This window comes from Xenopus laevis, chromosome 6L, assembly GCF_017654675.1.
Source record: "Xenopus laevis strain J_2021 chromosome 6L, Xenopus_laevis_v10.1, whole genome shotgun sequence".
NCBI classification, from domain to species: Eukaryota; Metazoa; Chordata; class Amphibia; order Anura; family Pipidae; genus Xenopus; species Xenopus laevis.
Window position 1 is genome coordinate 7,401,910 of NC_054381.1, and position 27,951 is coordinate 7,429,860.

Genomic DNA, 27,951 nt, shown 5'->3' on the forward strand with positions numbered 1-27,951 from the left:
CACTGGGCGGGGCGTTCCTTCTGTTGCCCTTCGAAGGGGAAGAAGATGGTGACGTCACCAGAATGCGACGACAACAACAAAAGTGACTGCGTAATAAGAAGTTGCCGCCTTTTTGATCAGCTGGTTAGCGGCTTGAGAGGTAAGGCACAATAGGTTAGTATTGTTATATCTTTCCCGTTACTGAGGCTTCATTATTCTGAAACTATGACTGACTGTAAAGTGAAACAGTGTTCCCTTATACTCATTACATTGTTCTGACCCCTGGCCAAATGGATCTCATATGTGCCGCGCAGGGAATCACGGGGGTTTTAGTTTTGCAGCTTGTTGGATAACCAGGCAGTCTTCATCCCCCAGGACTGGAGATGTTTGCCTTACAATGTGCTGTTTAGTATGATGTAGACTGTGCTATTATGGGACAACTTGCAGTTGGTCTTAATTATGTTGTCTTTTTTTTAATTCACTAATCTCTCCAGTTTAGGATTTCAGATGCTATCTGGTTGCTGGGGGTCAGTTTACCCTAGAAACCGGGCAGTGTTTGAAATGAGAGACTGGAAGAGGAGAGGTAAGTGCCAAGGATGCAGGCACGAAACGCGTTAGAGAGATTCACATACCCTCCGTTCCATGTAATTTTAAGCGTAATAAAGCCGGGTTGATATTATACCGTCTCCTGGATTTTTCCGATCAGCGCTCCGTAGCGAGCTCGTGTCTGCATGGAAGAGGAGAGGGACTGAATAGAAAGAGATTAAAGGGGTTGTTCAGCTTTAAATTAATTGTTAATATGACATAGAGAGGGATATTCTGAGACAATTTGCAATTGGTTTTCATTTTTTATTATTTAATGTTTCTGAGTTATTTAGCTTTTTATTCAGCAGCTTTTCAATTTGCACCTTAACCAATCTGGTAACTAGGGTCCACATTCCCCTAGCAACCATGCATTGATTTGAATAAGAGACTGGAATATGAATAGGAGAGGCCCGAATAGAAAGATGAGCAATAAAAAGTAGCAATAACAATACTTTTGTAGCCTTACAGAGCATTTGTTTTTTAGATGGGGTCAGTGACCCCCTATTAGAAAGCTGGAAAAAGCCAGAAGAAGAAGAAGAAGGCAAATAACTTAAAAACTATAGAAAATAAATAATGAAGGCCAATTAGTTGGCCATTCTATAACATACTAAAAGTTAACTGTTAGGGGCCCATTTACTAAGGGTCGAAGTGAATTTTCAGAATAAAAAACGTTGAATTTCGAAGTAATTTTTGGGTACTTCGACCATCAAATAGACCAAATTCGACTTCGATTCAAATTGAAAATACTTCACAAATTCGACCATTCGAAAATTGAAGTACTGTCTCTTTAAAAAAACGTTGACACTTCGCCACCATAAACCTGCCGAATTGCTATGTTAGCCTATGGGAACGTCCTAGAACCCATAGCTAGTATTTGGCTACGTTTTGAGAAGTCAAAGGATTTTTTTGTAAAATTGTACGATCGGACGATCTTAAAAGACCTTCGACTTCAAATGTCGGACTACCCTATTCAATGGTCGAAGTTTTTTTCACTTTGAAATTCGACCCTTGATAAATCTGCCCTTAGTATGATGTAGAGAGGGATATTCTGAGAGAATTTGCAATTGGTTTTCATTTTTTATTATTTGCGGTTTTTGAGTTATTTAGATTTTTATTCAGCAGCTCTCCAGTTTGCAGTTTAAGCAATCTGGTTGCTAGAGCCTAAATTCCCCTAGCAATCATGCATTTATTTAATTAAAGACTGGAATATGAACAGGAGAGGCCTGAATAGAAAGATGAGTAAGCAATACATTTGCAGCCTTACAGAGCATCTGTTTTTTAGATGGGGTCAGTGACCCCCATTTGAAAGCCGGAAAGAGTCAGAAGAAGAAAGCAAATAATTTAAACACTACAAAAAAATAAAAAATGATGTCCAGTCGAAAAGTTTCTTGTAAATAGCTATTCTAATATTCTAGACAAAGGGCCTGCATAGCCCGAACCGTTGCCTATGGCATTTGATTAAAGTTTTTCACTTTTTTCAAGAATACCAGAGTGCTGCTGCTTTATTTGATATAGAGCTATTCTATACCACCTCTTTAAAAATAAAAATGCAAGAATAAAGCAATAGTCGCTAGTCTGCTGGTATCAGTGAGCGCCGACCCCCATTGGAAAGCTGGAATGAAGCAGAAGAGGAAGGCAATTGGTATTCAGATAAAGTAATAACTAGGGATGCACCAAATCCACTATTTTGGATTCGTCCGAACCCCCGAATCCTTTGCGAAAGATTAGTTGAATACCGAAACAAATCCGAATTCTAATTTGCATATGCAAATTAGGGGTGTGAAGGGGAAAATCTTTTTACTTTCTTGCTTGTAACAAAAAGTCACACAATTTCCCTCCCTGCCCCTAATTTGCATATGCAAATTAGAATTTGGTTCGGCCAGGCAGAAGGATTCAGCCGAATCCGCATCCTGCTGAAAAAGGCTGAATCCCGAACCGAATCCTGGATCCGGTGCATCCCTAGTAATAACCTGCTGTGGCTTTTCACCCTTCTTCTAATTTCATCTTCTTGTTACCTAGCAACCAGGAAACGGGCAGATGAGCTCGGACGTGTGTGTCCAGAACTGGTCATGTTCCTATTACCTGACAAGCGAGAAACGTTGGATCCCCGGCAGACTTTCCTTAACCCCGTCACGCCTGAAGTTTAAAGCTGATGGTGCACATGAGTTTCTCGTCAGCTTCCACCTCTCCAGCATTAATGAAATCAAAAAAGAGTCTTCCAGTTATATCTTTAGCTCCATCACCGTCCTGGAGAAGGACCAGGCCAAGCACTGGTTCAGCTCCCTCCAGCCCAATCGGAATGTGGCGTTTAACGTTATTCAGCATTTCTGGAGGGAACAGTTACTGACACCCCAAGGATCTCATACAGCCTCCTCCAAAACATCACAGGGAGGTGAATTTGTTAACAGGGTCACGGCATCCCAGAGTCACATGGAGGAAAGCACCAATGCGCTTCATCACCAGGGGGAGCGGTTTGACAACATCCATAAAGGTCTAGACAAGATTGAAGCAGACATGGCGACCACTGACAGGTGAAGTACCAGACTGATATCTGACTTTATTTGCCTTGGCATGGCACAGAGGGGCATATTTATCAAAGAGTGAAGTTTAAGATTGCCACAGTCCGCTAGAGTGAAATTCCGCCGCTATCCATTCATTTCTATGGGATTTTTAAAGGCGTATTTTTCAAAGGGTGAACGTGAAAGTTCACCCTTAGATAAATATGCCCTTAAAAATCCCATAGAAATGAATGGAGAGAGGCAGTATTTCACTCTAGTGGACTGTGGTGATCTCTAACTTCACTTTTTGATAAATATACCCCCAGTCATGAAGGGTTAGTGTTTGGCATTGACAGTTCTCTCTGGGTCTGAGAGGGCAAAAAAAAAATCCCTTACGTTGAAAATTCCCACTTTCCAGCAATTTTATTCCTTACTGTTACACAGGCTGTCCGTTTCATTACCGGAAAATATAAGTGCACATTTCTTATTTCATTGTAATCACTTATCACAGTTTTGGATGTAACCAGTTCTTTAGTTTCATGCACTGAATGTTTTTTCCACCCCCTTTAACATTTTGATGTTTTCGATACTTGTTGTCGTTCAGGTGTAGGCAAGTGTTGGCATTCTCAAACAAAAACTTCCAGGATATGCTGGTGTCATGCTGGGAGTTGCAGTTTTCCTACATTTGTTGGGGTTACTTACACAAAGCCTCTATGGTTCATTCCGCAGATAGCGGCTTGCTATATGACACTCGGCTGGCCCAGAAATTATTTAGATCTTGGGCTTGTCCGTTGCACCTACTTACCCGTAACTGGAGCAGTCGGATGCTTTGGGTCACATCATTCAACTCAAGATTTTATTTGCTGCTGTGAATGAACAATGAGCTGTTATAAGGGGCTAGAGAGCTTGAAGCAGTAATTTAGGCATAATGAAGAGCATTTTTATCTTCTTAACAACTCTGAAGCTGGCCATAGACGCAACGATCCGATAGTAAAAATCGTGGATTCGTACGATTTTCGGACCATGTGTGGAGAGTCCCGTCATTTTTCGTCCGGCAGAGATCGGTCGTTTGGTCGATCGGACGGGTTAGAACATTTCTGTCGGCTGCCGATAATATCTCTGAGTGTATTGACGATCGTACGATTTTCACTGTCACTAGCTTTGTCTATCGTACGATTGCTGTCAGGGACAGAACATCGGCTGATCTGTTCTTTAACGACTTTATTTGATCCGAATGGTAAGACTTTGATCTGAATGGTTAGTGGAGGGTCGGGAGATGGGAAAGTCCGATCGTACGTTGATTCGTACGATCAGATCTTTGCATCTATGGCCAGCTTTACTCTTTCTCATGCTGTGATACCGACTTTTAAATGCCTTGCAGGAGAGATTCCCCATGACAGTGATTTTTAGACCCTTTCAGTTTACGGACAGGACTCCAGGGACGATTCCGGCGCGATACGACGTGCTGCGCAAAAACACAGGCGACACATCGGATGCAACGGAAATAAGGTAAGTAATTCTATTGTCGTATCGTGTTACATTGTTGATGCGACGCGACTGTCAAATGCAGACGCAGCGTCTGCATCCGACAGTCGTGTCACAATCCGACAATAGAATTACTTACCTTATTTCCGTCGCATCCGACGTGACGCCTGCGTTTTTGCGCATCGGCTCACGGTGGAATCGCCCGTGGAGTCCTGCCCTAAACCCTCAGTTGTTGACTAAAGTTTGAGAAGAGCCTTGTAAGATACCTACACCGATTACTTTAAAGGGGATTTTCTCCTTCCAACACTTCTTTCAGTTCAGTTCAGTTCAGTTGGTTTCAGATAGATCACCAGAAATAAAGACCTTCTCCAATTCTATTTTCAATGAGTGACTAATATTGAAGTGTAAAGTGGTGTAATTTTTCACCTTCTAAAACCACTCTGGGAGGGGGGATCGCCAACCCTGTAAACCAGAGGTGCCTATAGCTGGGAAGGGCGGGAGCTACAACACTTAGCACTTCCCAGCTGTAGTCAGGTGATCCCACTGGTGTCTAATAAAAGGGCAGCCAAGTTTGGGAGTTTTACTTTGAAAGCAGCTGGTAAGTTGCAGGTAAAACTTAGTCCCTTTGTAAAATGTATAATTAAGCAATTGAATTCTTAATGAATCAGATGAAAATTAAGCGTAGGACTGGCCAGATATGGGATGACTGTGACGTAGTTGTTCAGCTTAAATATATTGCAATATATGGACAAACAATCCCTGTGTTATTTAAAGGGTAAGGCATTTTTCAGTAGCAGTAGCACAAAATGTCGCTGTCTTAAATATATTGATAATGGGTTGAGTGCAGAGGACTCTTGTAGTTGACTATATGTATTTTGTGGTCACACCCTCATTGCACCCCCGCCTAATGGTTTATATATATATATATATATATATATATATATATATATATATATATATATATATATATATATATATATATATATATATATATATATATATATATATATATATAATACACAAAAGCCATGAATATCCTGTAAATTATATCCTTATAAACGGTGAGTTCTGATGTCAGTTATAAACAGTGAGTTCTGATATCATTTCTGTCACATGACTCATTGAAATTTGTGTATTATAATAAATAAAGTACCCCCAGTTGTAAAATATGAGGATATTAGAAGTTACCTTGGAGTTCCATGACCTGTATTAAAACACTCGGCCTTCGGCCTCGTGTTTTTATGTGGTCATGAAACTCCTCGGTAACTTATAATATCCCTATATTTGATTCGGCCAGGATTCGGCCTTTTTTAGCAGGATTCAGATTAGGCCGAATCCTTCTGCCCGGCCGAACCAAATCCTAATTTGCATATGCAAATTAGGGGCGGGAGGGAAATATTTTCCCCTTCCCACCCCTAATTTGCATATGCAAATTAGGGTTCGGATTCGGTTTGGTATTCGGCTGAATCTTTCGAGAAGGATTCGGGGGTTTGGCTGGATCCAAAATAGTGGATTCGGTGCATCCCTGATATATAGTGAATAAAGTACCCCCTATTGTAAAATATAAGGATATTATAAGCCACCGAGGAGTTCCATTACGATATAAAAACACGAGGCCATGGAATTCTGAGGTTACTTCTAATATCCTCATATTTTCCAGCAAGGGGTACTTTATTTATTTGAATACACACGTTTCAGTGAGTCATGTGACAAAAATGACATCACTAGTCACCGTTTATAACTGATGACATCACTAGTCACCATTTATAAGGATATAATTTACAAGATATTCATGGCTTTTGTGTATTATATCCCACGGTCCCTTTGATAAGCAACAGTTTGGCATTTCTAACCAGGCTCCTTCTAAACAGAAACCAGACGCTTGTGATGACATTGGTGAAATTACAGAATAGGCAGGAATACGGCAGGTCTCTTCTCCCATTCTGGAGGACTATGAGAGCAGCCAAGCTTAGAAATCCCAGCACATACATCATTCATCGTTCACCTGTACCATTTCATTGCCAGACTGGGACGTGTAACGTTCCACATGATTCCCAGGCAGCGAGAGGTTAAGGTGCAATTCCGTGTGAGATGGTGCAGGCCTATGGGCGAGACAGCTGCTGCTGGGCAGCTTTTACCTAGAGAGGAAGAAATTCAAGTCAAGTCAATATTTATTTTGGACAAACTCTTGCATCCTTTTAGGGAAATGCTGTAAGCTGAAGGAGAAATGGGGATATGAGAACATTTCTCTGTCCTGAATCCCTTTCAACCTCTGCCAGCAAAGGAATTGCCCCTCGTTTATACAGGAGCATCAAGATTCGGGGCACAGTAAGAGCAGGGTCACTCCCACAGTAGTGAAAATAAGCAGATTTTTAGATCCCAGGCAGAATAATAAAAATATCACATTTGTTTTTGTATTTATTGATGCATTGGTACAGCATCAAGTATTTTCATAATTCAGCCTCAGCATTAAATGGCACCTATCAAAGCTAAAATCAAATCTGTATTAACAATCTGACCAGTAAAACCTAAACACATTTAATCAAACTACATATATTGTTTTTTTGAAAAAAACTGCAGGTTTAAAAAAAATCCCTTACTTTGTCAAATGGGTTCTTTCACTGAGGGAGGCCATACTGAGACTATAACAGAGACTCTAATATGCAAATTTCAGGAGCATGCTCAGATTGTAGCATTGCCTTGAGTATTCTTCCCAGAATGCCTTGTTTCAGTAAACTCCTCCACTAGAAGTATCACGAGATTTCCCTATCTTGTCCCCTGCTGGTGATGTTATTATGTAGAGACTCCACCAGTGGGCAGGGCTAGACCACACTAATGGCAGCTTACACGGGGGACAGAGTCTGTATTTCAGTAACGGTACATGACAGACATAAGTTCACTGGTGCCAAAAATACATTTTAGAGTTTTGGTCTCCTTTAGGATAGTGTCAGTGCCATATGTATATAGATTTAATTTAAGTTCAAGTTATTAAAGGGGTTGTTCACCTTTGACTTTTTAACTTTTAGAGGCACATTTATCAAGGGTCGAATTCATGTGAGTTTATTTTTTAAACTCCCTAAAATTCGATTTGATTCGAAATTCGACGTGGGGAATTTCGAATTGTAAAAACTTGGACAAATTTAAATGACCCAAATTCAATCAAACTCGATTTGAGTTTTTTCTCTGAAAAAAAACTTGAATGTCAGGAAGGCTACAAACTAGGGATGCACTGAATCCAGGATTCTTGTCAGGATTCGGCCAGGATTTGACCTTTTTCAGCAGGATTGGCCGAATCCTTGTGCCTGGCCGAACCGAATCCGAATCTTAATTTGCATATGTAAATTAGGGGCGAGGAGGGAAATCACTTGACTTTTCATTACAAAAGAAGATTTTTTTCCACATTTTCCTTTACTGCCCCGAATTTGCATATGCAAATTATTATTTGGTTCGATATTCAGCTGATTCTTTCACCAAGGATTTGGGGATTCGACTGAAAAGTGGAACTCTCCAATTGACTTATACAACAATTTGGCCAGAGTATGAAAATTCTCGAGAATTAAATTAGAAGTTTTTGAAAAACTCAAATTGCAAAATTTTACAATTTTGATCATAAAGAAAATTCGAAAATTAAAATTTTCAATCCCACCCTTAATAAATTTGCCCCAGAGTATGATGTAGAGAGTGATATTTTGAGACAATTTGCAATTGGTTTTCATTTTTTATTATTTGCGGGGGTTTTTTCAGCAGCTCTCCAGTTTGCAATTTCAGCATTCTGGTTGCTAGAGTCCAAATTCCCCTAGCAACCATACATTGATTTGAATAAGAGACTGGAATATGAATAGGAGAGGCCTGAATAGAAAGATGAGTAATAAAAAGTAGCAATAACTATACATTTGTTGTCTTACGGAGCATTTTTTTTAAAGGTAGGGTCAGTGATTTTTTTTTTAAGGTGGGGTCAGTGACCCCCCCATTTGAAAACTGGAAGATAAATAGCCAAATAATTCAAAAACTATAAAAAAAATAATGAAGACCAATTGAAAAGTTGTTTAGAATTGGCCATTCTATAACACACTAAACGTTAACTTAAAGGTGAACCACCTCTTTAATAGTAAGTAACTGGTATGTGGGGTCATAAATACCTTCCATGTTGTTTTTCTAAAGTCTTGCTCAGGTTTCATTCATGTCACTTGCTGATATCTTGACTCTTTGTTCCCAACAGGCTGCTCTCTGTCCTTGAGTCTCCATCATGGTGGCCATTCAGCAGAAAACCCTGGCAGAGCTGGAAGCAGGCTGAGCCTAAGGAATCACCTGGAGACGTGACTCCCCCAAATCATGGGAAGGAAGGGATTCTAATGAGCGTTCCCATAATATTCTCCCGCAAGCCAGACATTAACCTTAAACCAGGGAAACTCACGGTTCTGACGTCCGCCTTGGAGATTTCCGACTGCAACTCACAGCTGCTTCATCGCTACCAAAGGGAAGATGTGGATGACATCACAGTGTGCACTGGATATGACATCAGCATTCGACAAAGGTTTATTGGGAAACCAGACATCACGTATAAAATCTTGTCTGCCAAACTGCCAGATGTCATCCCACTGTTAGAAATGCAGTACAGCAAGAAGATTGAGTTCCTAGAGGAGGCCCTAATGTTCAGTGGGTCCAGAAGATCCTCTCCGAGGGATCAGTCTAGTCCAGAAACAGGTATGAAAGAGTTCCAATATATTGTCTCCACCTACTTTCATCTCCTCTTGATCTCTCCCCCCACGTCTCTGCTTTCAAGTATAATGTAGGTGCTTGGAGTGGTGCAGTGCCCATCATGCAATTCTAGGGAGGAAGCTGCTAAAAACGACGGGCATTGCATTCATGTTAACACAATGCCAATGTAGGGGCCAATTTTACTGTGTATTTACAGGTATTCAGGCATTTCTCAGTGCAGCCGCTGGCAGGAGACTGACCATATTTTAATTTATGGCAATCTTATCCTGATATGAGTCCTGGGAGATGAACTTTGTTCATTTGATGTTCTGCACTGTTGCTGCTTAGTCAGCCTTGTCAGGTACCCCAATCTACATTTCTGTCTCAGAACTGGAACACTCCCTAAATGAAAAGCCTGATCGGTGCAAATCTGTATGCAGGACACTAGATGGCACAAGAACTCTGTGCGTATTTATTATTCATGTCCATGAAGAACAACATGTTATAGCAGAATCATTTGTTTAAAAGTGCTTTAACTTTCCAGTTGAGTAACAACTACAAACGAAATACACACAAATACACATAGATGTCCTCAATATTCAAATATCAGCTAACATAAATTGTCAGACTTTGCCCCGTACCTCCCACCTTCTGCCCTTTTAGGGGGTTCTGAGAGCTGGGGTTGAGCAGTAGCATGAGGGCATTGCTTGTGGTAATGAAACAAAAACCAACAAATCAAACAGTAATTGATAAGAAACAAATAATGGGGTGAGAGGCATATTGGGAAGAAAATGGAAAGTGAGATGAGGTACATTGGAAATATACATGGAAGAGGGTGGAAAGAGGGTAGAGGTAGATTGGAAACTGAATGGAAAGTGAACAGGTAGATGGGAAGTACGGTGGGAGGTGGAGGAGGTAGGTAGAAAAGAGAGTGGGTGGTGAGGGGAAGATAGGAGAGAGTGGGTGGTAAGGGGTAGATAGGAAAGAGAGTGGGTGGTGAGGGGGTAGATAGGAAAGAGAGTGGGTGGTGAGGGGGTAGATAGGAAAGAGAGTGGGTGGTGAGGGGTAGATAGAAAAGTGAGTGGGTGGTGAGGGGGTAGATAGGAAAGAGAGTGGGTGGTGAGGGTTAGATAGGAGAGAGTGGGTGGTAAGGGGTAGATAGGAAAGAGAGTGGGTGGTGAGGGGGTAGATAGGAAAGTGAGTGGGTGGTGGAGGGTAGATAGGAAAGAGAGTGGGTGGTGAGGGGGTAGATAGGAAAGAGAGTGGGTGGTGAGGGGTAGATAGGAAAGAGAGTGGGTGGTGAGGGGGTAGATGGGAAAGAGAGTGGGTGGTGAGGGGGTAGATAGGAAAGAGAGTGGGTGGTGAGGGGTAGATAGGAAAGAGAGTGGGTGGTGAGGGGGTAGATAGGCAAGAGAGTGGGTGGTGGAGGAGGAGGTAGATAGGAAAGTGAGTGGGTGGTGAGGGGGTAGATAGGGAAAGTAATGAAGGATGGGGATGGCACAGTGAAATGGAAGCTGGGGAAGCAAGTAAGAGAATGGTGGGGAGATGGGGAAAGGCAGAGAATGGTAGACAGGGGCAGTAGTTAGGGAAGAGGAAGGAAGTTAGATAAGTAAGATAATGGAAGGTGGGGGAAGACAATGGAGTTGTGGGAGATACCGTAGATAGGTGAGAATGGAAAATAGGGGAGGCAGATGGGGAAGTGAGGTGGAGGAAGTAGAAAGTAGGGACGCACTGAATCCAGGATTTGGCCAAGATTTTGGGGGGGGGGGTTTCAACAGGATTCGGCCGAATTCAAGTGCCTGACTCAACTTAATTGTGTGACTTTTCATCACACAAACAAGGAAGTTGAAAAATGCATGCGGTTCTCTTTCACCCTCATTTCCCTAGTCTACATATGCAAATTAGGGTTCTGATTAGGTTTGGTATTCGCCAGAATCTTTCACAAAGGAAATAGTGGATTTGTGCGAAGACGAGGGGGGTGGATAGGGAAAAGCTTGACCAGTGGGAGAGGTAGATTAGAAGGTATGGAAGGTAGATAATGAAGATCATGGTTGTTATTGGGACAGGAGGCGCTGATCTAGTAATACCCATGGGGCAGCGAATGTACTGGTAACCAATACAAGCAAAGAGAAACCAAGGGAATTCACTGAAGGTATTAAACATCAAGTTATTTTTTGGTTCAATGTTCCAGTTTAGCAGAACAAAGATACTGCCTCTGTACAAAGCAGACACTAAATCACGTTGGTACATCTGGTTTGTGATCGTCCCGTCTCCCTGTAAGGCACAAAGTGCTGAGCGCTCTCTATTAATGCAAAGCAGAAGGCAGCAGGAACCGACAGACTGGAAGAATTCCACAGAGTAGGATAAACGGCCTTCCAGAATTGCAGGGCGGAGGTGCAGCCGTTCAGGAAGGGTTATCCCACCAGGATCCTACAGTGATGTCAAAAAGATGCAAAACAAAAATCCCTTCACATGATCGCAGTGTGTCTGTAACCCATTCCCTGCCACAGCCATTGCGATAGAGTCTATCCAGCACTGATCTATGGAACACACAGGCAAGGTATGATTAAAGGAGAACTAAACCCTAAAAATGAATGTGGCTAAAAATGGCATATTTTATATAGTGAACGTATTGCACGAGGCTAAAGTTTGAGCTTGTCAATAGCAGCAATGATCCAGGACTTCAAACTTGTCACAGGGGGTCACCATCTTGGAAAGTGTCTGTGACACTCACATGCTCAGTGGGCTCTGATTGGCTGTTGAGAAGCTAAGCTTAGGGCTCGTCACTAATTATCCAGCAGAAAATGAGCTTCCCTGGCTGTAATATAAGCTGATGCTACAGGTTTGCTGATTATTCAATTCTGATGCTAATTGCACTGGTTTCTGTGCTGCCATGTAGTAATTATCTGTATTAACTACTAATCAGCCTTATATTGTGACATTTCTATTCTATGTGTACTGTATATTGTGAGTGGCTCCCTAAGCTCAGTAAGTGACAGCAGCACAGAGCATGTGCAGTGAATCAGCAGAAAAGAAGATGGGGAGCTACTGGGGCATCTTTGAAGATACAGATCTTCACTGCCAAACTGCTCCGATTGCCTTGAGCTGGTACAGAAGCACAAAACATCATGTACAACATTTCTAGCCACTTTTTTAGTTACGCTTTAGTTCTCCTTTAAGGCACAGTTAGCAAATAAAAGAGTAAATATACCTACTTTAAAAACTATAATATATCCTTAAATTACACAAGAGCCATTAATATCCATAAATTATAACCTTATAAACGGTGCTTAGTGATGTCATCGGTTATAATCGGAGCTTAGTGATGTCATTTCTGTCACATGACTCACTGAAACTTGTGTATTATAATAAATAAAGTACCCCCAGTTGCAAAATATGAGGATATTAGAAGTCACCTTCGGCCTCCTGTTTTTATCTCCTCGGTAACTTGTAATATCCTCATATTTTACAAGAGGGGATTCTTTATTCACTATGTATTTACATATCAGTTTCTGCATTAGGCACCTGCACCATTAAACACAGTGGTGCTTTTTTATCAACACTAGACAAATATGCCCATGGGCAGTTACCCATAGAAACCAATCAGTGATTAGCTTTTTAAAGCCAGCTGCAAGTAGAACAAAAATGCAACAATCTGGTTGCCATGGGTTACTGCGAATTTGTTAAGAATTTACCAAACACTTTAGGTGGATGTAGCGGGAAGATCCCCTGCAGTTTTATTAATACAACTGCAGGGGATCTCCCCGCTACACCCGCCTAAAGTGTTTGGTAAATTCTTAATGTATTGCTCCGGGAGAGGTGCCGACCCCTCCAACCAATACTAGGCATCATTGACTTGGAGAGGCTGGGAGAATAGGAAATTTGTTTGTTACGGACTTTTACTACAAATTTGCCCAGTGTTGATAAATGACCCCACTGTAGAATTACTAAAGGTTACCTTGGCATTCCATGACCTGTATAAGAGCACTCGGCCTTTAGCCTGGTACCTTTAAAGAAACAGTTCAGTGTAAAAATAAAAACTGGGTAAATAGATAGGATGTGTAAAATAAAACGTGTTTCTACAATAGTTAGTTAGCCAAAAATGTAATGTATAAAGGCTGGAGTGAGCGGATATCTAACAGAACAGAACACTACTTCCTGCTTTTCAGCTCTCTAACTCTGAGTTAGTCAGTGACTATAAGGGGGGCCCACATGGGACATAACTGTTCAGTGAGTTTACAATTGATCCTCAGCATTCAGCTCAGATTCAAAAGCAACAGATATGGCCCATTTTCCCACTGATTGGTTACTGCCTGGTAACCAATCAGTGGAAAGCAAGAGAGCTGAAAAGCAGGAAGTAGTGTTCTGGTTATTATGTTACACATCCAGTCACTCCAGCTTTTATACATTACATTTTAACTAACTATTTTGAAAACATGTTTTTATTTTGCACAGCCTATTTATTTACCCAGTTTTTATTTTTATACTGTTCCTTTAAATGGCCATGGTGACTTATTTCACAGCAAGGAGCGCATTATTCACTATATATTACATTGCCTTGTCACCTTCTGAGGATTAAACTTGCCCTTTTTTTCTTTTTCCTCTGGTTCTTTTGGTATTTGCACTCCTACAGGGCATCATTTAATCCTTCACATATTAATCCTCATTACTGGACTTCTAATCACCGCCCGCTGACACTGCAGCCCCACAATCCCATTGCACGAGGGCCTTCCTGCCGCCGGGCCGTTATTAATTAGCCCGAAGAGAATTTTCTGCAATAAGTTCTGTGTTTTTAATTAGTCTGAAGCTGACAGCTCCCTCGCAAACATTAACCAGCCCTGCGCTGGCAGCGCTTTGAACAACACATCAGTTTGGATGACTTACCCCAGTTAATGACTCACTTGTCCTTGCGGTTACACGGGCCCAGACAACTGATTGATGCTGTTTATTCATTAAAGTGTGCTTGTACCCCCTTGTTCCACCCTAGCATCTTTACTGAAGTACAGGAACCGCCAGATAAAACAATGCCCGTAGAGTGCTACGGCTGGGCACCTGCTAATATTTTTAAATTTGTAAACGCATACCTTGAAATGTGTATATACAGTCAAATTATGGCATGGGATGGGTTATATGGCTTGTTTATCTTTAGGTCAACTTTTAGTATGTTATAAAATGTCCTGTTTTTAGCAGCTTTTCAGTTAATCCTCATTTTTTACAGTTTTTTGAATTGTCTTCCTAAGAAATTGGGGTCGCTGCCCCCGGCTTCCAAAAACGTATTGTTTTGTGAGGCTACAAATGTATTATTATTATTTTATTGCTTATCTTTCTAGGCACACCTTTCCCTGTTCATATTTCAGTCTCTTCTTCAAACCACTGCCTGGTTGCTAGGGTAAATGTAACCCTAGCAACCCGAGAGTTGCTGAACAAAAAACGGAATAATTAAAAAAAACTTAAAAAAGTAAGTCCAGACCATTCTCCCTTTTTTTTCTTTATCCTGTCTGCTGCGTATCTCAACCTTTGCCTGGTTTATCGACCTGCTTTCTGCTTCACGATACGTTGTTTTGGGGGTCCAGCCTGTTTGCCTGAGAAATGTTTCTTTCCCATTGGCACCTCTCTCTACCTAGACGTAAGGAAGGCTATTCATCCACAGGCTCACCCAGAGGCCTGACATCATGTCATGAAATGGCTTGTATTAATTAAGGATGTACCAAGTCCAAAATGTTGGTATTCAATTAAATATAGAATGCTCCTCAACAAAATGCCGAACCAGATCCAAATCTTCACTGGCATATTCAAGTTTGAGAAAAAATGTTAAAATTGTACAAATTTTGAGCAACATACTGTTGCATTAGGGTATCCAGAGTCTTAAAGTCACATGGATTTAAGGGTTTAGAATGACTTTGGCTGACTGCTTTGGATTCAGGTGCTATGATTCCGCCAAATCCTGGATTAGTATGTGTGTGCAGTTACAGTTCATTAGCGGTTTCATGGGATGGGTAATATTAATGTGGATGAAGTCAATGTTTAGCAGTAACTTTATGGCAAATAGACCAGTCCCTGGATCAACTTGTACTAAGAGCTATTCTCACTTGTGCCATCCAACCCCTTCTTGTACCTGCCTAATGTATCAAACTCATTCACGGCATATTCTAGATGGGACCTTACCAGCGCTCTGTAAAGTGGAAGAATTACCCCCCTCTTCCCATGAATCTATACTTTTAACTTAGCTCAAAACCTTTATTTGCCCTTGCAGTTGCTGATTGACATTGCTTGCTACAGACAAGTTTATCACTTGGCCGCCCCGATTGCCAGTTTGTCAAGACCCTGCTGCAAGTGCCAAATCCTGGATGGAATTAATTGGGCTGGATAGTTTTGTGTCATCTGATACAAACACTGATTACTGATTACTTACAATACCCTCCCCTAAGTCATTAATGAACAAGTTAAATAAAAGTGGACACAATACCGTGCCCTGAGGGACCCCACTAAGAGCCATACTCTTAGGGGCCCATTCACTAAGTTTGAGTGAAGGAATTGAGGAAAAATAGTTCGAATTTCGAATGTTTTTTTTGGCTACTTCGACCATTGAATTGGCTACTTCGACCTTCGACTACGACCTTCGAATCGAACGATTCAAACTAAAAATCATTCGAATATTCGACCATTCGATAATCGAAGTACTGTCTCTTTAAAAATTTCTTCGACCCCCTAGTTTGCCAGCTAAAATCTACCGAGGCCAATGTTATCCTATGGGGAAGGTCCCCATAGTCTTGCTAACAATTTTCTGATCGAAGGATAATCCTTCGATCGATGGATTAACATCCTTCGAATCGTTCGTTAGTTTAGAAAGCAGTCGTTTGTGGGTCATGGTATCAAATGCTTTGGCAAATTCTAAGTAGATCACATCTACAGCAACCTGTCTATCTTCTTACTTACCTCTTCATAAAAAGCAATCAAATTTGTCTGACATGACCTATCCTTCATAAAGTCATGCTGAATAGTGCTCACAATGGCATTCTCCAGAATATAAATTTTGTATGTATAAGTTTGTAACCTTCAAATAGCTCGCCCACCACGGATGTCAAACTTCATTTTTTTAAATATAGAAATTACATTGGATTTCCTCCATTACATAGGTACCATAGCAGATAAAAGTGAGCCTGAGAAAATCAGAAATAGAGGCCTGAATAAAACTGAACTAAGCTCTCTCAAAACCCAAGGTGTTTTCCATCTGGCCCTGGTGCCTTGTTTGCATTAATTTTTAGTAAACCTTTATGTACCATAACCTGCTTCATTAATGGACTAGATTGAGCTGAGCCATCAGTGCCTCTATCAGGTAGGTCTTGAAGCTCTCCTCCATTGTACACATACAAAAAAGAACAAATTTAGCACATTTTCCTTTTCTGTATTTGCCTTTATAACCACATTAATACCATTATTTAATGGAGCCACACGCATCTTTTTATTTTCTGAATGTACTTTTTGGGGTTAGTCTTTGCGTCTGCTGCAATCTGCTCCTCATTTTCTGTCTTTGCCTTCTGGACTGCTGTTTTACAACATTTGTTATAGTGTTTATATTCATTAATTATGGCTTGTTTTTTCCTGTTTGTTAGTATATATATATATATAGTATGTTCATGTAACTGGATATGGCAAAAACTCTCTGTTGGTGCCTTATAGGATCCTGGGTCCTTGACCAAATTGTAGCCTCTGCCATCCATTCTGAAGGAAACTCTGAAGCGTTGATGCAAGAACAATTGGTTTCAGAATCCGAAGCTCAAGAACTTAGAAAGGTATGTTTAGATATTATATTTTTAGTGAAAAGTAGCAAGTTTTAGATATTTATATTGTGAAACTAAGGACAGTTTTACCATAAAGTCTTATCACTCAAAAGAAAGCAAAATTAATTACATTTTTAGGGTATAAAGTGAAGTGATATGCACTGATATCTACTAGTTTTCATAGTTCCACAGACTCAAAGTTGGATCGAGAACAGGGTTGTGAGTGGGCCATTGTAGGACATCCACCTGTTTGTTCTCAAGCTGTTCTTTAATAGTGCTCCCCTGTTTATTAGTCTTTGTAGTTCATATGAGTATCTTTAGCAAAGAAACAACAATATTGCACATTGCTCTTAATGACATTGCATTGATTAACTGATGTAAGCCACATGGAGTAGGTGCAGTTGAAGCCTGTATTGCAGGTTATACTTGTAGAGTGAAAATGGAAGAGTTATTGTGGATTCCCACTAGAGAACACTATAAGAAGGCAGGTCAAGGGACAAAAGATGAAAGCCATAAAGAGAATATGACAAAAAGCGGTAAATGGAGGAAGAAAGCTAAAGGCAGAAGAGCACCAGAGAAGGGAGCCGCTGGATGGGTGCCACAGAAGGGAGCCTCTGGTTGGTGCCACAGAAGGGAGCCGCTGGATGGGTGCCACAGAAGGGAGCCTCTGGTTGGCGCCACAGAAGGGAGCCTGTGGAAGGAGACAGCCACAGAAGGGAGCCTGTGGAAGGAGACAGCCACAGAAGGGAGCCGGCGGAAGGAGACAGCCACAGAAGGGAGCCGGTGGAAAGAGACAGCCACAGAAGGGAGCCTCTGGTTGGCGCCACAGAAGGGAGTCGGCAGAAGAAGACCGCCACAAAAGGGAGCTGTCGGAAAGAGACAGCCACAGAAAGGAGCCGGCGGAAGGAGGCAGCCACAGAAGGGAGCTGGCGGAAGGAGACAGCCACAGAAGGGAGCCGGTGGAAGAAGACCTTTGCATTGTAAATGTATACATGCAATCTATAAATATGATATCTGCTCTTTAGTAGCTTGTTTTTATGCTCAGCATCAGGTGCGCTTGTGTACATGTGTCCAGCAGAAGGCTAATGACTAAAACCCACAAACATTTCTATAATGGCATGACAGCATTTATCTCCATGCCTACCTCACAAATGCTGGCGCAGTAGAGAATTCCAAAACATAATGAATTTGTGGGTGTATCCGGGAACACTCATAACCACATTGGTTATTAAGTGGTTGGTAGTGCTGACAATCTGTGTGTTTTGTGGATTGCTGCAGTGTGCTATTCTTAGAAATCAAGTAATGGACGATAAATCCTCCGGAATCTGATGTATCCATCATTTAGCAATTGCATTGCCTGGAACTATGTCTGATTAACTTGCCTAAATGACTAGAACAATGTGCAGCACCTGGTGCAAAAAATATCCTTTTGGAATCCGAGAGGGATATATATATCGATATTCCAAAGTTCTTATTATTTACAGTAGGGGGTACATTATCTTATAATACAGGAGTGTTACTCAGAGTTCCCTGTATAACTCAGCCTGCAGCCTTGTGCCTTTATATGGTCACAGAACAACCCCTCAGTGACTTCTAATATCCTTATCATTTACAGTAGGGGGTACATTATCCCTTATAATACATGAGTGATACTCAGAGTTCCCTGTATAACTCAGCCTGCAGCCTTGTGCCTTTATATGGTCACAGAACAACCCCTCAGTGACTTCTAATATCCTTATCATTTACAGTAGGGGATACATTATCCCTTATAATACATGAGTGATACTCAGAGTTCCCTGTATAACTCAGCCTGCAGCCTTGTGCCTTTATATGGTCACAGAACAACCCCTCAGTGACTTCTAATATCCTTATCATTTACAGTAGGGGGTACATTATCCCTTATAATACATGAGTGATACTCAGAGTTCCCTGTATAACTCAGCCTGCAGCCTTGTGCCTTTATATGGTCACAGAACAACCCCTCAGTGACTTCTAATATCCTTATCATTTACAGTAGGGGGTACATTATCCCTTATAATACGTGAGTGATACTCAGAGTTCCCTGTATAACTCAGCCTGCAGCCTTGTGACTTTATATGGTCACAGAACAACCCCTCAGTGACTTCTAATATCCTTATCATTTACAGTAGGGGGTACATTATCCCTTATAATACATGAGTGATACTCAGAGTTCCCTGTATAACTCAGCCTGCAGCCTTGTGCCTTTATATGGTCACAGAACAACCCCTCAGTGACTTCTAATATCCTTCTATATAATATATATTTACCCTTTTTCTTTTATAGCAAGGGTCTTCAGTGCATTCAGAGACCAATTTTTCAAAGAAATGTTTATTTTAATTTTGATTTCCACACACTCTCTCGTTTTTGCCATTTGGGCATTTTTATGTGCTGTCTCAGGGTGTTTTTCTGCTTCCAACCTGTGATAAAGGAAAGTCAACTCTACACCTCGACGCCTGTCAGACGGATTTGGCAGACAGTCTTACTCAGGCATTTTGTCTTCTTCTTCTCCAGCACATGAAAGATCTGCCAAAGGTTGCTGTCTTGATGGATTTGATACATTTTCCAACTGCTTCATCTCTGAGACTTTTTATATAAGTTTGCAATCAGCAGAAATGTTCTAATTGTTGGAGTGGTTGGTGTGTACCTGGACACAATGAAATCCATTCCCCTTGAAGGATTGCAAAGACGTGTAGTGAAGTGCAGGCCGCTCAGACATTTGCCAGGCGTTCGTGTCATCAGAAATAGCCAAAGAACTTTGTGGTTGTGTGGGCTCCGCTCAACGTTCCACTCTCTGTTCTCGCTGCTGAGAAGCCTGCTCAGTTTCTGAGGTTTGTGGCCTGACCTATCATTGGATCTGACATGATGTAAGCAGGTATAGGAGAGAGGCTGAAACTGTTTGTTGTTTGTTTGATTTTGGTTTTTAGTCTCTGACGCAAGCAATAGAAATTAAAGAGTCTCTTTATCAACCATAATATATTTAATACATTTCCTACAAATGAGGTTTTTTTTCCCCCACCATAAATTCAATTTGGTTTTATTTGTGTTGAGTGTTCTTGGACAGGAGAAATTAGTCTTTTTTTTTCCTTTTATTGAGATTTATTTAAATGTAATGTTTGTAATAATTGGTCTCCTAGTGTCTCTATATTTGTCTAATAATCCAGATCCTAAAAACCAATACGGCTAGAAATGCACCATTTTGATTTTGCTACACCAGCCTAAAGGTTCAGCATCTTTATAGCCGTAATGATCACTCCATATTTTAGCTAGGAGTGTCAGTGACACTGCACATGCTCAGTGGGCCCTGGCTGTTTAAAGCTAAGTATAGGGATCGTCACAAATCCTCAAGCAGGAAAGGAGGATCACCTTAGTTAGGTGTGTCTTGAAATCTGTGGTGACCAGCGGTTGGGCTGGTTCCGGTTGAAATGGCCAACCATTTCGGGTTTGGTGCAGGTCAGGCTGGGGAAGTACACTCCTCCACTGCTCCTTGTCTCAGAACCAGAGGAGCACACATTAGTAGAATACAGAGTGAGAAGACGTAGGTTTGGGTCAGGTGTGGGCCTACAGCAGTGGTCCCCAACCAGTAGCTTGTGAGCAACATGTTGCTCTCCAGCCCCTTGGATGTTGCTCCCAGTGGCCTCAAAGCAGGTACTAATTTTTGAGTTCCTAGCTTGGAGGCAAGTTTTGGTTGTATAAAAACCAGATGTACTGCCAAACAGAACCTCAATGTAGGGTGACAATCCACATAGGGCTACTAAATGGCCAATCACACCACTTATTTGGCACCCCAAGAACATTTTTCATGCTAGTGTTGCTCCCCAACTCCTTTTACTTCTGAATGTTGCTCACGGGTTCAAAAGCTTGGGGATCCCTGGCCTACAGTGTCAACATTTTGCAAGTTAGGGTCACATCACTAGTTCACCTATCATAGAAGCTGATGCTATGGGGCTGATTATTACATTTTCATGCAGAATGCACTGGTTGTGGCTGCCTTGTAATGAGAATCTGAATTAGTTACTGTTATTATATATGACAGCAGCCCAGGGAATGTGCTGTGAATCTGCAGAAGAGAAGATGGGAAGCTCCAGGGGCTATAGTGGTGGCCTTGGGCAAGCACAGAACACCAAACATAATTTATTAAGTTTAGTTTTCCTTTAAGTCTTAAATTATAGATTTTTTCCATTTTGCTTTGTTTTCTTTGTGGCCCAGCCTGCAGTTTTAGTCTTGCCTATTTTCCAATTTTTTTTTGGTCAAAATTTGAATTGTGAATTATCCAAACTCTAATCAAGTTTTAATTTCAATTCAAGTTTCGAGATTTATAATACTCTGGGCCTTTAAGAACTCAAATTTGACTATATGCCACCTAAAACCTGCCGAATTAACTGTATAAGTCAATGGGAGAGTTCCAGGGACCAATTTGGTGATGTTTGCAGCGTCTCCGAAAAAATTTGAATCAAGTTTTTTTTTTTTAATTCAAATTGAGTTTTTCTAATTCAAATCAAATTTGATTCAAGGTTTCAGGTCGATTCAATTTGTCTGAGCTGAGAAAATCTGATTTTATTATTACATTTTGATGAATTTTGAATTTATGGGAGTTTTAAAAAACTCACATGAATTCATAATTTGACCCTTGATAAATGTGCCTCTCAGTATTCTAAAGCTGCTTTGGTAAACCATATAGACAGTGTCTGCATCTGCATATTCATATTTATTGAGCAGAGCACTTTCTGCAAAAATCCTATTCTGCGTGAAATTCTAAAATGTTTAAAAGAATTCACCTCCAATTAAAAATATATCGGCATTTTCCCCATGCAAATTTGAGTAAAAACAATGTTTTGAAATGAGTGAAATAGTTTTGCATTCAATTATGAGAAGTTGAATTTGTTTTAAATATTTTTCTTTCACTGCAATTTAATTTTTGGAGTCTCAATGTTTCCTATAAATCCTTGCACCTGCTCTGACCATTAGTTTAACCCGATATGCAGTGAATTTTTCTCTCTCTGCCAAAAAATGTTTTTGCTGTAGTTTTGGCAGTTGCTTATGATCGCTATCTAAGATAAAGTTTTGCTCAGGAGAAAAATTATATTTTTGTTTAGGAAATTGCGTGACAAGGTGTGTGGGGTTTTTTTTTTTCTGACAAGAAAACAAAAAAATAAGTTTATGAATTTCAGAATATGTTGATATTGTCTTTTTACTTGAAAACATACTTTCTTTAAAAGGACATCAAAATAGATTGTCCTTTATATCATCAGTGACTGATTTCAATAAACACAACTGATTAAAACAACTACAGGTATGGGACCTGTTATTCAGAATGCTGAGGACCTGGGATTTAACAGATAACAGATCTTTCTTTAATGTGGATCTTCCTTAAGTCTACTAAAAAGTCATGTAAACATTAAAGGGATCCTGTCATCGGAAAACATGTTTTTTTCAAAACGCATCAGTTAATAGTGCTACTCCAGCAGAATTCTGCACTGAAATCCATTTCTCAAAAGAGCAAACAGATTTTTTTATATTCAATTTTGAAATCTAACATGGGGCTAGACATTTTGTCAATTTCCCAGCTGCCCCTGGTCATGTGACTTGTGCCTGCACTTTAGGAGAGAAATGCTTTCTGGCAAGCTGCTGTTTTTCCTTCTCAATGTAACTGAATGTGTCTCAGTGAGACATGGGTTTTTACTATTGAGTGTTGTTCTTAGATCTACCAGGCAGCTGTTATCTTGTGTTAGGGAGCTGCTATCTGGTTACCTTCCCATTGTTCTTTTGTTTGGCTGCTGGGGGGGAAAAGGGAGGGGGGTGATATCACTCCAACTTGCAGTACAGCAGTAACGAGTGATTGAAGTTTATCAGAGCACAAGTCACATGACTTGGGGCAGCTGGGATATTGACAAAATGTCTAGCCCCATGTCAGATTTCAAAATTGAATATAAAAAAATCTGTTTGCTCTTTTGAGAAATGGATTTCAGTGCAGAATTCTACTGGAGCAGGACTTTTAACTGATGCATTTTGAAAAAATGTTTTTTTCCCATGACAGTATCCCTTTAAATAAACCCAATAGGCTGGTTTGGCATCCAATAAGGATTAATTAGATCTTAGTTAGGATCAAGTACAAGCTACTGTTTTATACTACAGAGAAAGAGGAAATCATTTTTAAAAATGTGGATATAATGGAGTCTGCAGGAGACGGCCATTCTGTAAGATGGAGCATTTTGGATAACGAGTTTCCCGATATCTAATCCCAAACCTGTATATATTTTTCAGAATCCACTGGATTACATAAATAAAAATGTTTTTAAAATGTGTTTTTAACTTATACTTCTAGGGTTAAATATATGGGGATATTCTGATTATTATTACTTTGACTACTTATCGTCAATTTTTTATTTTTTCTTAAATTAGAGTAGATAAAATTAAAAAAAAAAAAAAAAGCAGAAAAACAGTTGAAAACATATGATAAATGTATAACATACATCATTTTTAGGATTTAATTCTGAAGTCGGAATTTGAAATTGTATTGTTTACGTCTGGGATCTTTCAAAATATCCTACTTTTAGTGGTTAGCAGCATTCGTGCGTCCCTGACTAGACAGCCTGTCATCATTCCTGCAGCAAAAATAACCAGCAAACTGTTTTTTAGGGTTTGGCCAGACTTCAAACCCCTTGGAATCCTTACTGACCATCTGCATGTGGCATTTGTTTGTGTTTGTTGTAGCCAAAAATATGACATGAATTGCAAAGAGGGGCACAGACAGAATCTCTGCACTGTCACTGTGGGGTATATCTGCGTCTCAGGAATTCACAGGACCCCATGACATTGGGAAAATAAATCTAAACATCTGCCTGGTTTTTATTCCCCAATGTACAGAAACGAGGCAAAACTGAAATAATGGTTTGTGTTGTAGATACGCAGCTAAATAGCTGCCTTTGATAATCAAGCTTTGGTCAAAGTATTTGTGCTTCAGTTGGGGCTTGATTGTCTGGCAACAAAAAACAGTGATTGTCCTAATGTTTGCCATGTGTTTCTACCAACCCAAATATTCCACATTTGTTTCAGATTCTATCAAACAGGTTTTTATAAATGTTATAGTTCACTTTGCAGTAAGGGTCATTTAACGCTGAGAGGTAGGTAACTACTGCTGGAAACAGATTAGAAATTAGGGTTGCCACCTTTTCTGGCTCCCTACTGCAGGCAGGGGGTGGGCAATTATGTCACATAGGGCGGAGAGAGGCAGGCAGTGACATCACAGGTTTGGAGAGAGGGCAGACTGGTGATGTCACTGATGAGGGACTATGACATGTTGATTGACAATTGGCGCATCAATCTCAGAGATTCCTCATTTTGCTAATTTGGAAAACCAGGCAGATTCCAAAAACTGGATCGTCTGGGTCAAAACTAGACAGGTGGCATTTTCACTCAAGCCTTCTGGATGAGCATCACAGAGGGGTCTATTTAAGATTACTCGTGCATTTTGGCAATACTTAAGGAAACTCCATGTGAGTTCCCTAACTCATACTGGGTTTCGGCCAAAAAAACATCAGCTATTTTTCAAGTTGTACTCTTTTGGAACTTTGGCAACTTTTAAGTGGCAAGTTTTTCTTTGTTCCAAGTGCCCATTCAGGTAAAACTGCTGAAATCGGTGAGTTTTTTTTTGTAGGAAACCAGCAGAGTTTCGTAAAGGAGAAATAAAGCTTAATTAAAGAAGTAGCTATAAATTATGTTTGTTATGTTTTGAGCTTCTGTACCAGCCCAAGGCAACCACAGCCCTTTAGCAGGAACGATCTGTGTCTCCAAAGATGCCCCAGTAGCTCCCCATCTTCTTTTCTGCTGATTCACTGCACATGCTCTGTGCTGCTGTCACTTACTGAGCTTAGGGAGCCACTCACAATATACAGTACACATAGAATAGAAATGTCACAATATAAGGCTGATTACAGACACTTTCCAAGATGGTGACCCCCTGTGACAAGTTTGAAGTCCTGGATCATTGCTACTATTGACAAGCTGAAACTTTAGCCTCGTGCAATAAGTTCACTATATAAAATATGACATTTTTAGCCATATTCCTTTTTTTCGGGTTTAGCTCTCCTTTTAAATAGGCTCCCTTAGAGGATCCAATAGTATTAAGTTAGATACTTGGTCTTTATGTACCGCAGATGTGACTGCTATTTTATCCCAAAAATGTGCCATTCAGATTAATGAAGTTGTGACTTTTTTTGGTGGGATTATATAACCTCTAAATGTAATTTCTGCCTCAGAATTTCAAATTAATGAGACCTGAATCCTGACGATGTGAGATGTTGGTTCATATAGTTTAAGAAGTGTGATAAATTAAATACAATATATTTGAAGCAAGTTACTGTATGCTTTGCCGTATTCCCTGGTTACTTATATTTTATGGTATCCACCTCAACCTAGACTGAGAGGGATCCAAAAGAGTCGGATCCAAAAGAGTACACAGTCATATCACATGAGGCACTTCCCAACGTTATGTTCTTAACTACATTAGGGTCACTCAACCCCCAACATAGAGGGGCTCTGTTTTGGTAGGGCGGCCTAGCTTCCATACTCCTACATAAAGTTAGTTAGAAATGCACTTCAACCTAGACTGAGAAGGATCCAAAAGAGTGACCTGGCCTATACCGCTGCCTTTTATACACAACTGGGAGAATTACACAGTCCTATCACATGAGGCACTTCCAAATGATATTTTACATAACTTCCCTAGGGTCACTAACACCCTTCTGTTAAGTTTGTAACAACATCAAGGGGCTCTGTTTTGGTAGGGGCAAAAGCTTCCATGCTGCTACATAAAGTTAGTTAGAAATGCACCTCTACTTAAAACTCCTCAGAAGATGTCTATCTGTAGATGGGGGGTCAATAGTAGATATTTTATAATCTAGTTGCATCTGGCCACAGCCTTCTTCTATGTGCCCCCCAATTGGAAACTACAAACTTCCTTACCTTTCCAAAATGTCTGCTACATAGCTATGAAGAGGGAGACTGTGCTTAGGTATAGAAAGTCCCAATAAAGCTTTGAGCAAAGAATTCAGTAACCCTCAAGTTATATCTTAACTGTACGGCATAAGATAGACTTACTGGGCTGACTGGGCCTCTTTTGTGGCCTCAATAGGTTCATTAACAGTAAGGTAGGTGAACTGCACTTTATCAAAATGTAACTAATCATTATGAAGGTTATATAGACTTTAAACAAAGCAAGCCTGTGTCGGCACAACTGTTTGATGCACTAAGCTTTCTCAGCAGGGTCCGTCTCTCTTATCTGATTAATATCCATAATAAAACCATAGTCTTTCAGTAACTGGATGATAGTCACACTTACATCAGGTCGGCATAGCTGTAGCCCCTTTATAGTGTGACATCGGCCTTCGTTTCGAGCCTTTTGGGGCCATTAGACTTGGCACCAGTTCAACGTTTGTTATGTAAATCTAAGTATTTGTCACAAACCAAATATACATGTTAAAACGCCAGCAGTCTCAGAATGGGGACTAAAAAGAACGTAAATTAAAAAGTATTAAAAAGGTACTTTTACTTCAATGAAACAAAGTCCAGCTGAAATCTCTACCCATAGGGTTTCCACATTCCCCTCAGTGTTATCCTTCCTAATTTGATAATTATATGTAGCGATTATGGTTGACTTATGATTTGCTGTTATTGATATCATACCAAAACTGAGCAGCAGCAAAATGTTCATAAAGGCCTGAAGTATGAGTAGTTATTATACCAACAAAGATTAAAGCTCAGGAGCCGGTGAAGAAACAGAATTAGAAGTGCACAATATTGAATAACAGTCAACAATTGGATGCAGTAATAACACACCTATTGCATAAAGGTATGACACCTGTAATCCTGAATACCTGAGACCTGGGGTTTTCCGGATAAGGGATTATTTGTATCTCCGTAATTTAATTAAAATATTAAATACAATAGAATTATTTTGCCTCCAATAAGGATTAATTATATCTTAGTTGGGATCAAGTTCAAGGTACTGTTTTTTTATTACAGAGAAAAGGGAAATCATTCTCAAAAAATTTAATTATTTGTTTAATTAGGAGTCTATAGCATATGGCCTTCCTGTAATTTGTAAAATAAGATGATCGAATGTGCCCTCCCTTCCAGATCTTGATGAAACTGAAGTGCATCGCTCTGGAAGCAGAGACTGAGCTGGAGAGACAAGATGAGGTTCTGGATGATCTAAACTCTTCCGCCGATAGAGCAGTGATGAGCATGGACAAACAGACCTGCAGGATGAGGAACCTCCTCTAGAAACACTTCTCAAGATTAAAGACTGTCACCCAACTTTCAGCTTGTGTCCTAATAGAGTCAGAATATTGTTTACATACATTGAAGCTGGGAGGTCAAGGGCTCCTTGGACTCCGTTTTATTAATAGTTTGCCAGTATTTAAACAAAAAGTATGTCTATGTAATGTGGCGTTCTTACTATGTTCATGAGTCTATATTTATTGTATATTTATAATAGGACTTCTTAGTTTTACAGGTTGAAATGTTATTTATTAATGATAAAGTATTAATTTATGCATTTTCTCCCCTCGCTGAAGGGGACTTTTACTATTGCTCCTCGGCAGTGGTTATTGTCTATGCTTCCATTACACAGAATGTAATAGATGAAGAAGTCTTAATTGAACAATCTGTTATTCTCTAACACAGAGAAATTAATGGCATGCCATGTGCTACATCTACTACATGACGGGTCAAAGGAAGAAAAAAAGGCCCTTAAATGCAACCTATTGACTGAACCAGAGAAAGACAATTTTTTGAGCACGCTTTGTGTTGGATTATTGCAAGACTTCTGTTTTTTCTTTTTAAATAAGTAAATGTAAAGCACTGTGTAACCTGCTGCCATTATATAAATAAATGATGATCCTAGA

At 40.2% G+C, this 27,951-nt stretch overlaps 1 protein-coding gene across 5 annotated transcripts; it reads left to right on the plus strand.

Moving 5' to 3' along the window:
* The first annotated feature begins 22 nt into the window (after positions 1-22).
* On the plus strand, positions 23-27,951 carry snap47.L (synaptosome associated protein 47kDa L homeolog). 5 transcript variants are annotated; one of them, XM_018266121.2, is made up of 5 exons: positions 23-139; positions 2,584-3,095; positions 8,767-9,251; positions 16,926-17,038; positions 27,182-27,951. In XM_018266121.2, the coding sequence occupies exons 2-5, from the start codon at positions 2,602-2,604 to the stop codon at positions 27,326-27,328; spliced, it is 1,239 nt and encodes a 412-aa protein (XP_018121610.1). In that variant the 5' UTR covers positions 23-139; positions 2,584-2,601; the 3' UTR covers positions 27,329-27,951.